At 47.3% G+C, this 17,292-nt stretch overlaps 1 protein-coding gene across 5 annotated transcripts in view; it reads left to right on the top strand.

Moving 5' to 3' along the window:
- The first annotated feature begins 3,410 nt into the window (after positions 1-3,410).
- HVCN1 (hydrogen voltage gated channel 1) overlaps positions 3,411-17,292 on the top strand; it is a 32,283-nt gene continuing 18,401 nt past the window's right edge. The window contains exons 1-3 of one of the 5 annotated variants that reach the window (XM_055405529.2): positions 3,411-3,432; positions 4,348-4,430; positions 9,249-9,288. In XM_055405529.2, coding sequence (XP_055261504.1) covers positions 9,268-9,288 — 21 coding nt within the window. In that variant the 5' untranslated portion in view covers positions 3,411-3,432; positions 4,348-4,430; positions 9,249-9,267. The other 4 variants (XM_055405527.2, XM_055405526.2, XM_055405528.2 and 1 more) reach the window with 4 other exon arrangements.

Here is a 17,292-nt window from a genome sequence, read left to right as displayed (position 1 = left end):
GAGCTTCCTCAAAATGCTCCATGAAGATCAAAAGGCACGATACCCAGAAAGCTCCTAGGGCAATGACTGACACATACTTGAGCAAGCTGGGCTTACTGCTTGATAAGAAATGTGAAGGATGGGGGCGGGAGGCTCCCTTGTGAAAGAGAACCATGTCGGCCTCGCCCAAACCAGAGAACACATCCTTCCTTAAAGGTAGAAGTTTCTGATCTCTTTTGTAACTTGAGTCCTTCTCTCAGGGGAATTTTTAAATGAATAAAATAGAACACCTCATATTACAAAGAACCCAGTTACCTTGAAATGCATGTATTTGTTCTAATGGTGATAATATATGAAATTCTTTGTTAGCACATTAAACTGTGAGAACTAAGAAGTAGCTTAAAAACTACTGTAATTTTAAAGTAGTGGTGAGTATAACTTTTTTTTGAGATATCTACAAATACTCTATTGTAATGTAGACACATCTGTGATTTTAATTGACTGCAAAATCATGGGTGCTGCTACTATAACTTTGGTTTGTTACCTACATTCATAACTGAAGGAAGTGCTAAAACTAAGTTAGAGGTTAATGAAAATGAAGATATAATCATTTGCAAAATCACTGCAGATGGTGATTGCAGCCATGAAATTAAAAGATGCTTACTTCTTGGAAGGAAAGTTATGACCAACCTAGACAGCATATTAAAAACCAGAGACATTACTTTGTCAGCAAAGGTCCGTCTAGTCAAGGCTATGGTTTTTCCAGTGGTCATGTATGGATGTGAGAGTTGGACTATAAAGAAAGCTGAGCGCAGAAGAATTGATGCTTTTGAACTGTGGTGCTGGAGAAGACTCTTGAGAGTCCCTTGGACTGCAAGGAGATCCAACCAGTCCATCCTAAAGGAGATCAGTCCTGGGTGTTCATTGGAAGGACTGATGTTGAAGCTGAAACTCCAATACTTTGGCCACCTGATGCAAAAACTGACTCATCTGCAAAGACCCTGATGCTGGAAAAGATTGAGGGCAGGAGGAGAAGGGGATGACAGAAGATGAGATGGTTGGATGGCATCACCGACTCAATGGACATGGGTTTAATGGACTCCAGGAGTTGGTGATGGACAGGGAAGCCTGGCGTGCTGCGGTTCATGGGGTCGCAAAGAGTTGGACACGACTGAGCGACTGAACTGAACCGAATCTTTTGCTTATCCAAGTTTATGCACTTCTTAGATTCTTTCTGTGGACCACAGGTGACTGTACTAAGGACTATTGGCCTCACCTCCTCAACTACTTAGATAGGAGCTCTCAGGGAACAGGGCTGCTCCTTCATCTAATGTTATCTAGAAAAGGCCTGCCACACAATCGGTATCCAGTGCCAATCTGTTGAGTCTCATGGATTTTCCTGATAGACAGTCACTGATTGAGAATACTCGGTTTTCTCTTTTCAGTCTTTGTACCTCATGTTCCCTGTCCTACGGCATTAGCTGGGATCTTCAGTACAATGCTGATTAGAAGCAGCGATGGTGGACAGCTGTACTGTATTATGCTCAATACTCATGTGTTAATTTATGCTGTTGCATAATTGGACTTCCCTGGTGGCTCAGACAGTGAAGACTCTGCCTGCAATGCGGGAGACCTGGCTTACATAATGGAATGTAAAACACCTGCTACATGCCAGACTCTGCTAAAGATGTTAACACAATTGAGATCTTCTCCTGTTCAGTGAGAAGACCAAGTAGTCGAGGGATTCCAGTGAAGATAGCAGTATTGAAAACATTACTAAATCCTCCATACTTGCTGACCAGCACCCTCAGGATCCTGATACCTAAAAAAAAGTATGGGAATAGGTCCCTGCTGGTGGCCCAGCCTCCAGGACATAAGTCAGGTTGGCAGCTGCAGGCTTTTCCAGCGTGGGTCAACAAGGCAACACATGAGAGCCTCCAGCAGGGATCAGCCAGAGGGTCAAACCAGGGGCAGCATTTAAGCCTGGCCTTGGTGGGACCTGTAGAAACCACCAGCTGTCTGTTCTGACTTAAAACGGTAGTCAGGACTAGTTGTTAAAGCCAACAAAAAGAGGATTGCAGCTTTGAGGTGGGAAGCACCTTAACCTGTTCCCTCACCCTCTTCCCTTCCCCGACCCTCAGGGAGTGAACACAGGGGAGGGGCTGGGAAGTACAGTCCCCACACCCTCTCCACTCCGTCTAGCTGGCCCTGGGGAAGGGAGTTTCTAATAAAATATAAAGTGGAAGTTTAGAATGGGCCAGACTATGCCCCAGGGACCAGGATGGCTCTCTTGTAGTAACAAAATGTAACTGAGAAGTCACATCAGACTGAGCTGTTTTAAGAAAGCCGGCTCCCCGCAGGAGACAGGATTGGGAAGAGCAGACTCAACAGAGGCTAATGGAAAGAGTAGCTCTGTGCTAGGCAGGACACTGAAACTTCAGAACCTGTACAGATGCTACCTTACATGGCAAAAGGACTTTGTAGACGAGATTAAGTCAAGGATCTCGAGAATATCAATTGTTCAGGTGGGCCCAGTATAATCACAAAGGTCCTTTTAAGAGGGAGGGAAAGGGTCAGATGTAGAGAAGAGATGTGATGGTGAAAGCAGAAGTCAGGTTGATTAGCCAGCAGCCAAGGAATGCAAAGAAGCTGGAAAAGACAAGGAATGGATCCCGCCCCAAACCCGGCTCAGGTTTTCAGAAGAAATACAATGCAGCCCTGCCAACACCTTGACCAGCCTGGACCTCCAACCTCCAGTGCTTTGCTGTTTTAAGTGTTATTTTTGTGTTATGTTAAGCCACTAGGTTTGTGGTAACTTGTTACAGTGGCCACAGAAACCTAGTAACAGTACAACTCCAGGGAGTTGTGACTGCCCTACCACCACCACTACCAACTAAACCAGGAGCAGGGAGGTGCGTAGAAGACAGATGCATTCAGGTCTTGGATGTTTGGGACCAGTGATACTTTGGGGGAAGAAAGAAAAAAAGAAAGTGAAGTCACTCAGTCGTGTCCGACTCTTTGCCACCCCATGGACTGTAGCCTACCAGGATCCTCAGTCCATGGGATTTTCCAGGCAAGAATACTGGAGTGAGTTGCCATTTCCTTCTCCAGGGGATCTTCCTGACCCAGGGATCAAACCCTGGTCTCCTGCAGTGTCGGCAGACGCTTTACCGTCTGAGCTACCAGGGAAGCTATGGAGGCTAACGGAGTAACTGAGACCAGTGTGAACCATCCCAGAAAGAAGGTCTGGACAGAGTCCTGGGGAAGCCTGGGAGAGGGAGGGCCCACAGGGGAAGAACGGTGCAGCTGAGCCAGGGGTTGAGCACGAGTACCAGAGCAAGGGTGCGCTCAGCCTCCAGGCCGGAAGGCTCCTCCCTCTTGTCAATACCAGCCCGCTCTTCACCTCCAGCCTCATCCACTCCCCCAGTCCAGGGGCTTTCTGACAGCTTCGAGGTTGGCCACCCCTTTAGGGCATTCTGCCCATCTTCCACCCCTTGCCTACAGATACTGTGCAAGGGACACTCAGCTCACGCTTAAGTAATCAGGAATTGGGGAAGGGGTATTGGAGGGAGCGAACACGAGCTAGCCGGGTTTCACCGAGTGTGTGGTGGGGAGGGGGTGGGCCCGCGGGCAACACATCCCTGTTGGAGGAAGGAAGTGGCTCCCTCCTCCTGCCCCTCCCCTTAGGGTCTCCGGGGCCAGGATTCTCGTGATTCGCGATTGGCTCCCACGGGCGGGACCTTTGTCCGTCTGCAGGATTGCAGGAGGCCCAGGCCGGGCTCGGGCCTGAGGGGCGGGAGGGGGCCAGGTGGGGGGCGGCCGGAGACCAGCGGGGAGACTGACAGGCAAGAACGAGGGCAAGGGGACCGAGAGCCGGGCCGGAGCTCCCGCCGGCCGCGGACTGACTTAGAGGGCGGGCGGCAGGAGGGGGCGGGAGGAAGAAGCAGGCGGGGCGGCCCTGCAGACGCCGAGCTCGCAGTTGCTGGGTAGCTGCGGGCAGGGGCAGGCCGGGCGCAGGGTAAGTGCTCCGGGGCTGGCCCGGGGCGCGTGGCCCTTTTTCGAGCCCTCCCAGCCCGAGCCGAGCCTGCCGGGGACCTCCCGCGGGATCCCCAGGGTCCCCGGTTGCCCGCGGTTCTAGCGTTTCCCAGCTCAGGGCAACGAGGGCAGGCAGTGATAACCCAGGGCCCCCATGTAGAGGGAAGGACAGAAGACAACGCGTGCACCTCACCTTGAAAACGAGGGTGTGGACGAAAGCTATCCATTTGTATGGAGTGAGTGATTCCCTGGGCCAGGTGCCTTCACTTGCCCACATGCCATGAAGCAGCAGCAACAGGTGAGCTAGGTACCATCCTTGTCTCCCTCTTACAGGTGAAGACACCAAGACTCAAGGAGGCCAAGCCACTCGCCAAGGGGTCACACCACCCGCAGAGGCAGAGCCGGAACTCACCCAGGTCGGTGTGAACACCTAAGTTCTCTAACTCATTAGGCCTGACCTGCCTGGGTCCTACACCCTTGGGAGACGGCAGGGAGAGACCAGTGCTGGGAATAGGGGAAGAGGCCAGGGTGAGCCTACCTGCTCATCACTACAAAAAGAACTTTGTGAACAGCAAATCCTTCACCTGGGTAGGGGGTGCCAAGGAATAAGAACAGTGCTTTGGAGCCAGGTTAAACTCCAGAACAGAGAGGAGGCACGGTGCAGCTCCCTGATCCAGAAACTCCCAGGCCTGTACCAGCACCCGCGCTGGGCACAAGGCTCTTTGCAGTTTTAGCGATGGGACTTCGATTTTCCATGCCTCAGTTTCCTTGTCTTTTTCATTTGCTTATCCTTAACCTCGGGATTAAGCTTGGTACCTGCCTTGGAGCCTTGCTGAGGAGACTAAATGAGATGGTTGGTGTGAAGGCCTAGCCCAGTGCCTGACTCAGGCTGGGCCCCATCTCCACCCATCTCTGCCCATCTGAGAGCACTTCTCTGTCCTTCAACCTCAAGTTGCTCAGAGCTATCTGAGATCTGCAGTATTTTCGGCAGCCCCACCAGCAGCTGAAAGCTTCTTAAGTAAGACCAAGGCTGGGGGCTGTGACACCTTCCTCTCTGACTTGGAAGGAGAAAGGCCAGCAGGGACAGGGTTTTGAAAATCTTCAGGCTGAGGCTTGCACAATTCCAGAACTGCCCTGTAGCTCCCGATCCCGCCCTCAGCACCAGTTTATCAAGAAGGAGGAAGGGCTAGGGTATTCTTACTCCAAAGCCTGCTCTTTTCTTAATCCCCTCCGTCTTGGCCAGCCGCAGGTCCCACACCTCAGCATATTGTGAATCTGGTCACTCCTCTGCATCCCCACCTTGACCCACAGACCCTCAGCACTGTCTGCTGAAATCTCTGCACAGCTGGGCCTTAACTGATGACTCTTCCCCTCCCATGCTCATTCCTCTGCTCGCTGCAGCCATACTGGGGTCCTCTTCCTTCCTTGGACATACAAAAAGCTCTCTCAGGGTCTGTGCACAGGCCCTTCCTTCTCCCGGTAACACTCATCCCTTCCATCTTCTTGTGACGTACTTCCTTGCAATTCAGAGACCACCATGAAAGTCACCTACTTGGAAGCCTTCCCTGCCCACCGCAACCTGCAGGAGCCACTCTTCGCCTGCCCTTTGTTGCATTACTGTTCTTCCTTCCAAGTGATGTTATCTTGCTTATGGCTAAAATGTCAGTCTACCAGGGCCCAGACCTTTTTCTTGTCTCTTCATTTTGGATTCCCCAGAAGCCAGGGCCATGCCTTGCACTGAGTTGTCGCTGTTGTTTAGTTGCTAAGTCGTATTTGACTCTTTGTGACCCCATGGACTGTAGCCTGCCAGGGTCCTCTGTCCATGGATTTCTCCAGGCAAGAACACTGGAGTGGGTTGCCATTCCTTTCTCCAGGGGATCTTCCTGACCCAGGGATCAAACCTGTGTATCCTGCATTGGCAGGCAGATTTTTACCTCTGAGCCACCCGGAAAGCCCCTTGCACTGAGTAAAAGTTCTGATAACTTTGTAGAATTGCAGGCAATGTGCGCAACCATTACAGTTCTGCTTCTCATTGCTTAACAACCTTCTTTCTACATTTCTACACAAACCTCAGAATTGTCATTCCTCCCACTGCCTTCTTCAGCTTTTCCCTATTATGGGACCTAGCCACTATTTCCGGGTTCTAGCCATCATCCAACTTTGCTTAAAACAGTATGATCCAAATTGCACTTTTTTTTCTTGCTTTCAAATTTCTTTTTAACTTTATTTTATATTGCAGTATAGCCAGTTAAGAACGTTGTGATAATTTCAGGTTCAAATGATTTTTGAGTCACAGTCTCCAAACTGGTGTGTTCTAGTCAAGGGTCATCCTAAAGGCATACACCACTTATTACCAGGTGGCTGTTTAGAAAAATTATCCCCAGCAGTGTGTGCAAGTTTCCCTACAGTCCCATGAGCATGGGGCTTTTTTTTTTTCTCATTTTTATTTTGTCTAGTTTAATGGGGAGGTCATGGCACGTTTAAATTTTCCGTTGCTTGAATGAGTGAATCTGGGTGTTTTTCTATGCATGCGCTAGTTCTGTTTCCTGTCCTGTGGAGGAAGGAAATCTCCAGGGCACCTGAATTTTTCCCTTCACCTTTACTTGTGGTGGTGGTTCCACTTGAGCCCCATCTCGTGAGAGCAGGGTGAGGGCCCCCAGGGGCTGGAACAGGAACACGCCCAGGTGAGCTGTGCTGGTTGCAGAGGCTGCTCTGCCAGTCAACCAGCAAGAAACTGAGAGTCCCTTGTGCCCTGAGCATGCTACCGTGGGGAGAGAAAGAACTCTCTTTTTTATTTTTTTAAGTCTTCATGATTTTTTTCAAAATGTTAAAATTTTTTAAGTTATAAAAGTAGTACATGACATATAGGCACTTCCCTGGTGGCTCAGATGGTAAATAATCCGCTGGAGACCAGGGTTTGATCCCTGGGTTGGGAAGATCCCTCGGAGAAGAACGTGGCAACCCACTCCAGTATTCTTGCCTGGAGAAACCCATGGACAGAGGAGCCTGGTGGGCTACAGTCCATGGGGTTGCAAAGAGTCGGACACGACCGAGTGACACAATGTATAAGGTTATTCATTGAAACACTGGGGCAGCAAAAGATTGGGAAGCAATCTAAATGTTGGTTGCTAGTGGAAACTACACACACTCCCTCAGGGGAATCCCGCAAAGTCAGCCAAAGGCTGCATTTGCTCTAGAACATCCTGTGGAAGACAGTCTCTGGCTCACTGTGTTAGTCTCCTGTGGCCACTGTACCAAAGGATCAAAAATGTGATGGCTTAAAAGAACAGAAATTTATTATCTTACAGTTCTAGGGGTGTCTCACCCAAAATCAGTCATGGTATGGCAAGATCAAGGTCTTGGCAGAGCTCCTGTTGCTCTGGAGGCTCCTAGAGGGGAATCTGTTTCCTTGCCTTTACCAACTTCTAGAGGCTGCCCTTACTTATTTTTTAAATTTTTAATTGGAAAGCTTTGCACTGTTATTTTGCAGTGTTAGTGTCTGCTGTACAACAACACGAATCAGCTATATGTATACACATACCCACCAATTTCACTCTTCTAGGTCATCACAGAGCCCTGAACTGAGCTCCCTGGGCTACACAGCAGCTTCCCACAAGCTATCAATTATATCTTATTTTCTTTTACTCATAACCCCATTCCGTCAATCTTCAACACAGCATAACATCAAATCTCACTCTGACTCCAGGCCCTGCTTCTGTCATCACGTCACCTCTTCTTCTGGTTCTCTCACTTGACTTGTGAAGACCCTTCTGATCACACTGGGTCCACCTGGATAATGCCCCATCTTGATGTCCTTCTTCTCATCACACTTGCAGAGTTCCTTTTGCTGCGTAAATGGGCACATTCACAGGTTCTGGGGATTTGGACCATGCATCTTTGGGCAGGGCATCTTTCAGCTTCCCACATCCTCAAGGGAAATAAGCAAGATTCAGAGCAGTGTGAGAGCTCACATTTAAAGGGGAAAAAAAGAATAAATAAGACTGTGTTTGGGAAGACATAGAATACCTCCAAAGGCTACATGGGAAACTGATAGGATGTTTCTGGGAAGACCAGGAATAGAAAGACTTATCATAGTATATCTTTTTGTGTCTAATTTTTTACTGTATATGTCACCTACATTAAAAATAAGCTTTAAGAAGTCACACATAGTCATTGTAAAAGTTCAGACCTTTCAGAAAGAAGCCAAGAGAGAGAAAATACCCACCACACCCTCAAATCTCCAGCAGTAACTACTGTGAAGAATTCGGCTCTATCCTTAACAGATTTTTTTTTTTAATGCATATATCATCTTTTCACATGGATGGGATCATATTACGCTATAAAGTGATGGGAGACTTGTTATATTCCTCACATCTTTCCTCATCCACCTATGGACATTTAACAGTACTGGATGTACCATAGATGTACCGTGACTGACTTGACCAGACTTTCAGGTTCCTAAATGGAGTGAAATGCACATCAAATTAAAATTTTTTAAAAATTAAGTTTTAAAGTGAGCAGTTCAGTATCATTTAATACATTCCTGATGTAGTACACCTACCACCTCCATCTAGTTCCAGAATATTCTCATCATCTCAACGGGAAACTGTGTCCCCATTAGGCAGTCACTCTCCTGTTCCCCTCTCCCCCAGTTCTGGGCCACCACCAATCTGCCTTCTGTCTGTATAGATTTGCATATTCTGGATATTACACATCGGTGGAACCATGTAACGTGTGACATTTTGTGTCTGGCTGCTTTTACTTAACATAATGTTTTAGAGGTTCATTCACGTTGTAGCATGTGTCAGTACTTCATATCTTCTTTTTTATTAAGATATAATTGACATACAACGTTAGTTTCAGGTGTACAACATAATGATTTGATAATTTGTATGTATTGCAAAAGTACTTCATTTCTTTTTATGGCTGGATAACATTCCATTGTATAGATATAACATCTTTTATTTATCCATACATATGATAATGGGCATGGATTGTTTCTGTCTTTGGGCTGTGAATATTTGTGTGCATGTATTTGAGTGCCTGTTTCCAGTTCTTTGGTTATGTACTCAGGTCATCCTTCTACGTACGGCTTGAACTTTACTATTTACTGTTTTCAGAAACTATTAACTTAAGCAAGTTAAACATAATTTGTAAAAAAGTGTTGGAAAACACATACTAAGGCAAATGCTGGCAGGATGACAGATCTGGACAAATGTTTTCTTATTTTCCAGATCCCGAGAAGACAGGAAAATGGCCACCTGGAATGAAAAGGTAAATTAATTCAGGTGAACTAGCAGAGTTAATGGACTTCCCAGCCTTGAGAAGATAATTGTTTGATGTTTCTAACAGGGTGGAGGGAAAACGCGTGTTCAGGGTGCTTGCACAATACCAAAGTCTTTAAAGTCACAGAGGTGAAAGCTATGGGAGGAACCCAAGATAGCCTCAAAATCAGAAACAGACTATTTAAAGCCCAGCTCTGCATTTTAATAGCCCTCTATCCTTTGGTCACGCCCTTCACTTCCCTGAGCCTCAGTTTCCTTATCTGGAAAATGGGGCCAAGTTACCACCCTTGTTACTGAAGGCTTGTCCGGAGAAGTTGAGGAGACCATCACTAGGCCAATACTGAGCTCATCAGGACTCCTCCCGACCACTTATTTTACAGGTAGAGACACTTGGGAACAGAGAAGGAAAGCTACTTGCTCAAGATCACACCAGAAGTGGCAGAAATGGGCTTCCAGCCTAGCCTGATGGCAAAGCAAATACTCTGCCTCCTGTATTGTGCGGCTGTCCAGAGTAGGACTAATAAATTCTGTCCTTGATATCTGGGGCACAGCTTGTTGGATTTGAAGAGACATTGGTTGTGAAGGGTAGGGCAAGGTGGAAAGGTGATGTTGGCTTCTGTTTCAGCTGTTCTCTTGGAGTTTCTCGGGGCCGGGCCAGGTGGAGTTGTCAGGGCAGCACCAGAGGCTCAGGGTACCAGCAGAGTAACGGGGCAGAGGACCATGGGACAAGGTGATGATCTTGCATTTTGTCAAATCGGTGGCCCCTTTAATTATAAGAGTATTTCTGATTTAAAGCTGTTTACAGTGTGGGAGGGGGAAGTGACCAATGGCCCTTACAACATGCTGCCAATTCTGATTTCAGAAATGTTGAAATAGGGGGAAAATGTCCATCTTTGCGTTAATGAAATTCAGTGGCATTTCCAGTAGAGGATGATAATCACCCTCTGTATTGTGGCAATTCCTGATAAGATACTGTAAGCTTAGTGCCTGCCACCCAGTAACAGGTGCTCCTTGAGTTCCAGCTGTGATTACTACTCACAGAAAGGCAAATGGAACAGTTTCCTTCGTTTATCGCTTCCTACCTACTAAGCAAAACAAAAAGACAAGCGGAAATTCTCAATCATGGTTATGCTGTGGTGAAACCGGCTCACTGCTGCATCTCACGAGGGGCTGGATCAACCCACACAACTGCTGGAAAAAACTTGACTGGGTGTGTCAGAAGTCATGAAAATGGTCATAATCAAACCTGGTCATCTCACTTACAGGAAAGGAAACAACCCACAGAAAGGCAAAAGTATCATTTACAGCACAATTTAGAAAGGCATGTGTTTCTTAGTCCATAAGATGCCCTTGACTGTAAATGCACCTTATTTCATGTGCTGTGAAGAATAGGGCCCGCCTGTTTACTGTGGTCTAACGTGACACAGCACCGACACTGGGCAGTTGTAGGACAGATTTCAGAAATGTTAACGTGTAAAAATGTGGCCTTTGAATTGGTGATAAAGATGCTGAAAATGAACAATCAGAAAATACAATAACGAGAGCACTGACTTCTGTGGTTAAAAAACCTTGGCCATTAAAAAGGCATAAGTCTGATGCATATAAGTAGTGGGGGGATAAAAGATACAAAGTTGTGTGCAACCTTTGATTATAATTGTAAACGATTAGAGAGTGAGATGGATAGATAAGCAGGTGATAAATTGGTGTGCTGGAATTATGATTTTGTTTTTCCTCATGTTTTCACAATAGTAATACTAAAGGAAATAGATGTGGAGTGACGGTCTGCTCATCGGGGGGAATGACAACAGGTAAAACTTAGGGGTCCAGATGGGTCAGGAGGTCTGGCTGCAGGAACAGGTCGCAGGAGTTGGGGTGAAGACACAGAAACATCAGGGCAAGCAGTGTTGGAATGCAGAACTAGGCACACACCTCAGGGGACCCCGGGGGCTGGGAGCCTGTCTTTCATCACACAGAGGCCAAATCAAGGGTTGGTCCCAGCGGCATTGTTGGGCAGCTAAGGAAGATTGGACCAGGACCACTTGTAGCAAATAAGCCTCTTACTGGTTCTAAAACACATTCCTTTTAATAATTTATCCCAATGAAGTTAATTATGTTTTTTTAAAAATTGTTTTAATAGGATTGCATTTAGGAGCTATTTAATCATCCAGCCCCCTCTAGCTTTAGGGAGCAAAATAGCTCTTTGTAGGAGAAACTGGCAGGGTTTTTAGCCATGGTTCACTCCTGATTTGCTGTAGCAGGCTCTGGACACCTGCCCTCTTGAGACACCCTCCCTGCCTCTGCCCACATCTCTGAGCCTCCCTTTTCCTTTTTTGTAAAATGGAAACTGAGGATCAAACAAGATAGCGCCTGGAGAGCACGTAGCAGTGTGCCGTCCTAATACACAGGAGCTGCTGACACCGTCATGAGGATCAAGTGGGTTTTCGGCCCATCAGGTGACCTAGTCCTTAGCTCAGTCACCTGTCACCAGCCACATCTGGGCAAGCTGGTTGCCGGGTGTGCTTCGAAATCCTTGTGGCAATTAAAAAAAGAAAAAGAAATCCTTGTGGCCCTTTGGCACCTTTCTCATAAGGTGTTTGGGGGCACCAGGTTCATTCATGATGCTGGTTCTTGACCTTGACTGCACAATGGAGATCCCAACCACCCAGGCCACTCCCAGGCCAATTGAATCACAGTCTTGGGGCCTGGGAGTCAGGCACTGGGGTTTGATTGTTTGTTTTTAAAGCATCCAGTTGGTTCCAATGTGCAGCAGGTCTGAGAGCCATTGGTTAAACTGCAGCTGCACTGGCCTCCTTCCAAGGACTGAGCCACAGTGGGGCAAGAAAGAGGGGTGCCCTGAACTCTTGTTTAGCTCTTCTTTTCCACAGCTGAAGCATCACTAAGATGTTGAGGGATGGGGTGGCCCAGATGATTCAGTCATACTGGTGATAGGTCCTAATTTCTAGCTGGGTAACTATATATTTTTACTTCTGTGCTTTTGTTTCTTTCTATGCTTTCAAAACACAAATAGCAGCCTGACTTATGCTTCCCAGTTAACATGGCCAAATCACAGACTAGGGGCAGGACTGCCAGCTTTCCAACAGCTATCCTCTCTCTCCTCCAGGGAAACAGACAAAATATGTCCTACTGTACCCATGTGTTTCAGACTCAACCCACTGGTGATTCCTGAAATCCATTAATGAACTTCAATCAGCCTTTTAAGAAATAGAACAAAGTGGAGAACTTAAGTCTCTCACATATTAACTTCAGTGTTGATTATAGAATGTATATATGTTAGCGTGTCCTAAGTGGCAGGGTATAAAATGTGTTTCTTATTGAGTAAAACTGGGTTGAACTCCCGACTCAGTGTTGGCCTTCTTCAGCAGCTGAGTCTAGAGAGCATTCGTAGAGGTCATGGAGGAGGGAGGGGATTCTGGGCCAGGCAGCCTGGCTCGGAATCTGAGCTCTGCATCTCACTGGCTGTGTGACCTGAGGCAGGTTGCTTGGCCTCTCTGTTGTCAGTCTTCACACCTGTAAATGAAGAGGATTCTGTCTCCGCCTTATAGAGTTGTTGCTGTGTGTTGCCATGGGCTTCTGCACAGAGCTCAGAAAATGGCAGGTGCTTTGGCGATAGTTCCAGTCTCTGCAGTTTGTACTACCTTAATTATTAACTCCCACATCGCCTTCCCAGCCTCATGATCGTCTTGCCAGGTCAACAGACTCTTCCAAGGCAGGAGGGATTCTGACCCACAGGGGATAGAGAGGAAAGTTGGAGAATGCATCTCTGGGGGCACCTGGGCTGCTGGTCAGGCTTCTCGGTCTGCAAGCAACAACCCCACCACCCCACAATCTAGTCAGCCGTCGCGGTGGTTATTTTCATGAACCTCAAACTTCCTCCCCACCCTAGAGAAGGAAAAGCTGCTACGCTTATATAAAGACTTCCCTGATTTTAAAAATAGGCATTCCTCAGAACACAGATCCCTGGGGACTAGGGGGTGGGGAGGTGGTGGTACGAGAACGTGAGCTGCTGGGGTGCAGGAGTCCCCCAGGAGGAGAGATTTGCTCGAGGGATTCGTTCCACCCTCCAGGTATGTTTAGTGGGAACCTGCAGTCTTCCAGGCATGAGGGCTGTGGAGAATGTAGCATGAGCAGGAGCCCACCCACCCAGCCCCCTAACGAGGAGCTGGAGGAGGAAGCAGACTCCATTATATAAATGGGAGCATCCGTCTCCATTGCGGGAGGTGTAGGCCATGCGTGAGTGTAGCAGGGGAGGCACATGGTCAGCTTCCTGGAGCTGGGGTGCCTGAGAGAGACCTCCTGCAGGAGGCAAAGAAAAATGATAAGATGCCATTCCTGACAGAGAAAACCACATGTGCAAAGGGCCTGTGGTTGAAGGAACCTGTTGAGTATGGATGGCTAATGGAGACCATGTGGCCAGAACAGTGACCGGTAACAGGTGAGATCAGATAAGCAGCCAGAGGTCACAGCCTGTGCAATGGCTGTAGGTCTCTGGAAGGTACTTTGGTCTTTTTTTTTTTTTTTCTCTTTACCATGCCACACAACTTGTCTGATCTTAGTTCCCTGACCAGGAATCAAACCCTGGGCCCTTAGCAGTGAAAGCAGAGAGTCCTGACCATTGGAGTATCAGGGAATTCCCTGTGTCTTTAAGATCAATGGGAATCCCAAGGAGAGTTTCAAATGAGGGAGTACATTTGGGCCCCAAGATCACTCCAGGTTCAGTGATTCACTGGGAGGGCTCATAGGACTCAGCACACAGTTCCACTCGTGGCTAAGATTTTTACAAAGGAAAAGGAAAAAGGTACATGAGGTGAAGTCCAGGGGAGATCAGGCACAAGCTTTCAGATTCCTCTCCCATGGGAGTCACATAGGACTTGCTTAATTCTCCAGAAGCAAGTTGTGACAACACATATGAAATGTTATCTGCTGGGAGAGCTTGTTAAGAGACTCAGCACTCAAGGTTTTTATTTGAGAGGTGGTCACATGGGTGCCTTCCAAACTCTAACCCTGAGGAAAGCAAGTATTCAGCATGAACTGCAATGTCTTTTACAAAAACAATCCAGGCACAGGGAGCTGTTCTCACCAGATGAGAACCCTCCCGAAATACAAGTTCCCAGATTCCAGCCAGGGGCCAGGCAGACTTTTCTAAGGCCACATCCCCAGGCCTTTTCTGCACAGGGAGTGACATGATTATGTTTCAAGGAGTGCTCTCAGTCTGTTGACAAGAGTGTAAAAGTGATGGGAGAACAGTGAGGGGCTGGTACATCTTCCAAGTAAAATGTGCAGGCTGGGGCAGGGAGGGGGCAGAAGATGAGAGAAGTGGCTGATGGATTCAAGGGTTATTTAGATGCTAGAATGCATAGGGCTTAGTGATTAGGTGAGCTTTGTGGGAGAGGGAGGGAAGGCAGGGATCAGGACAACGTCTCTAAACCTGCCTGGGTGGGTGTTAAGACCCCTGGACCCAGAAGGTAAGAGATGCAAGTCCATCAGCTGTCCAGTGGGTGGTGGTGATTGCCATGTGGCAAGTCCTCATTTTCCCCTACTGAGGGAAGAAGGATTGCATCTCAGAACCTTGATTCCACTTCTTTCAATATCGTCATTCTTGTTGCTTTAAAAATCAGCTCTTCTGGCTTGTTTTCTTCTCATTGACAGAGTATCTCAGAAAGAACAAAGCTAGTAGAATTGAGTTCATAATCAGCTTTACTACTTATGTTTGTTTTCAAAAACTGTACACAAGTTCTCAGTATAAGAAATTAAAACAACAAATAGGCAGATACCAGGTTGAACCACATAATTGTCAGTTTCTACCAGTTTGGATCTGCAAAAATGGTAATTTTTAAAGGAGTCTTGTTTCAGTAGTTTTCTTGAATTATATCTTGAACCATTCTGTTCCATCGTTTTGGTTCTCTTATTTAGGGATTCCAGTTACGTATATATTGGATTTGTGTGTGTGTGTACATATATTTTTAAAAAATTCTTCCTCCCTTCTCCCCTCACTCAAATACTTCATTCTCTGTAGGTTAGATCTGACTCCAAAAATGGCTATTTCTTATTGTTAAATCTAACAGGGAAGAAAAAAAGGTTTCTCTTCACCTTCCAACCCAGTCGCAATCCCTTTTGCTACACAGAAGTAACTATTTGGTTTGGGTTGTTGATTTTGTTTTTAACAAACATGGAATTATACATTGTGGCCTGGTTAGGGTTAGAGTTAGTACTATGCCGATTTTCACTTGACTGTAGTTGAGAGAGACATTTCTGTGTCAGTCCCTGCAGCCACACTGACGTAGGGCATTCTTAACTGCTGTGTGGTATTGCATAGTGTGGGTCTGCCACAGCGTATTTAACCATGGACCTTAAGGTTATAACAGGACCGCAGTGAGTACCTGTGTGAGTGTGTTTGTGCTTGTGCATGAGTCCTTTGTGTCAGGTCAGACAATACCGACATTTAAAGTTTTGTAGAAACTAGTTTAAGGCTGATCCTTTGTTCCCACACCTGGCACACTGGGGAGACTCAAATATCCTTTGAGAAGGTGAAAGAAACTGCCTCATTGCCCTCCTAAGAAGGACGTACCCATTTCCATGCCCACCAGGTGGTGCAGAGACGTGCCTTCCTTCCTCCGCCTCTGTCACCCTGCTACACCAGGCGACTCTGGGCAGTAGATCTCTCCTCCCTGAATCTCAGTTTCCCCTTCTGTAGAATGGAGAGACTGCCTCTCCCTGCCCAGCCAATTTCTCAAAATTATTGTCAGCATCCAGTGAGAGCAAGAGGAGATGGAAGTGGCCGATACGCTGGAAGCAAAAAAGAAATAAGCTTCTTCCAAGTGGTTTTGTTGACCTCCAAAGGAGCCTGCTTCATCCCAGGAGTGTGGGACTGGTGTGTGGCCCATGCATATAAAGGGAGAGAGAGCACTTGGTCTGTGGCACCCTTGAGCTGACTCGAGCACACCCGCTCTGTCTTAGCTTCCTGGGGTTGCCATAACAAATGACCACAAACCAGATGGCTTAAAACAACAAATTTATTCTCTCAGTCCTCAAGGTCAGAGTTCTAAAATCAGGGGGTTGGCCAGTTCAGTTCCTCTGGAGGTTCAGAGGGAGGGTTGGCTCTATTTCTCCTAGCTTCTGGTGCATGCTAAGTTGCTTCAGCTGTGTCCGACTGTGCAACCCTATGGACTGTAGCCCTTCAGCCGTCTCTGTCCATGGGATTCTCCAGGCAAGAATACTGGAGTGGGTTGCCATGCCCTCCTCCAGGGGATCTTCCCAACCCAGGGATTGAACCTGAGTCTCTTAGTCTCCTGCATCGGCAGGGGTGTTCTTTACCACTAGCACCCCCTGGGAAGCCTAGCTTCTGGTGGTTTCTAGCATTCCTTGGTTTGTAAATGCATCACTCCAGTCTCTGCCTCCATCTTCCCATAGCTTTCTCCTCTGAATGCCCCCTCCTTTTCTTTTCTTTTTTTTAATATTTAATTATTTATTTGGCTGTGCTGAGTCTTAGTTGCAGCATGTGGGGTTCCCCAACCAGGGATCAGACGTGGGCCCACTACATTGGGAGTGCAGAGTCTTAGCCACTGGACCACCAGGGAAGTCCCCCCTCTTTTTCTTACAAGGACACCAGTCACTGGATTTAAGGTCCATCCTAAATCCAGCATGGTTTTATGTCAAGATTTTTTTTTTTTTACTGCACCGTGCACTTTGTGAGATCTTAGTTCCCTGACCAGGGATTGAAGCCCAGGCACTTGGCCATGAGACCTGGGAGTCCTAATAACCATTGGGACCTCCAGGGAATTCCCAGCAAGATCTTGACATCTGCAAAGGCTTGTATTTCAAGCAAAGTGACATTCTGAGGTTTCAGGTAGACATGGATTTGGGACAGCCATGTTTCAACCCACTGCACCCTCCTAGCCAGCAGATCTCTGGTCACAGCCTGCCTGGCCTTTTCTCAGCCCTGTCTTGTAACATAGGGGCCTCCAGGTCATACAGC

The sequence above is a fragment of the Moschus berezovskii genome, chromosome 19 (genome assembly GCF_049115385.1).
Source record: "Moschus berezovskii isolate FMDL1 chromosome 19, NW_MosBer_1.0, whole genome shotgun sequence".
NCBI lineage: Eukaryota > Metazoa > Chordata > Mammalia > Artiodactyla > Moschidae > Moschus > Moschus berezovskii.
The sequence above is the reverse complement of the archived record's forward strand: the minus strand, read 5'-3'. Positions and strand labels throughout refer to the sequence as shown.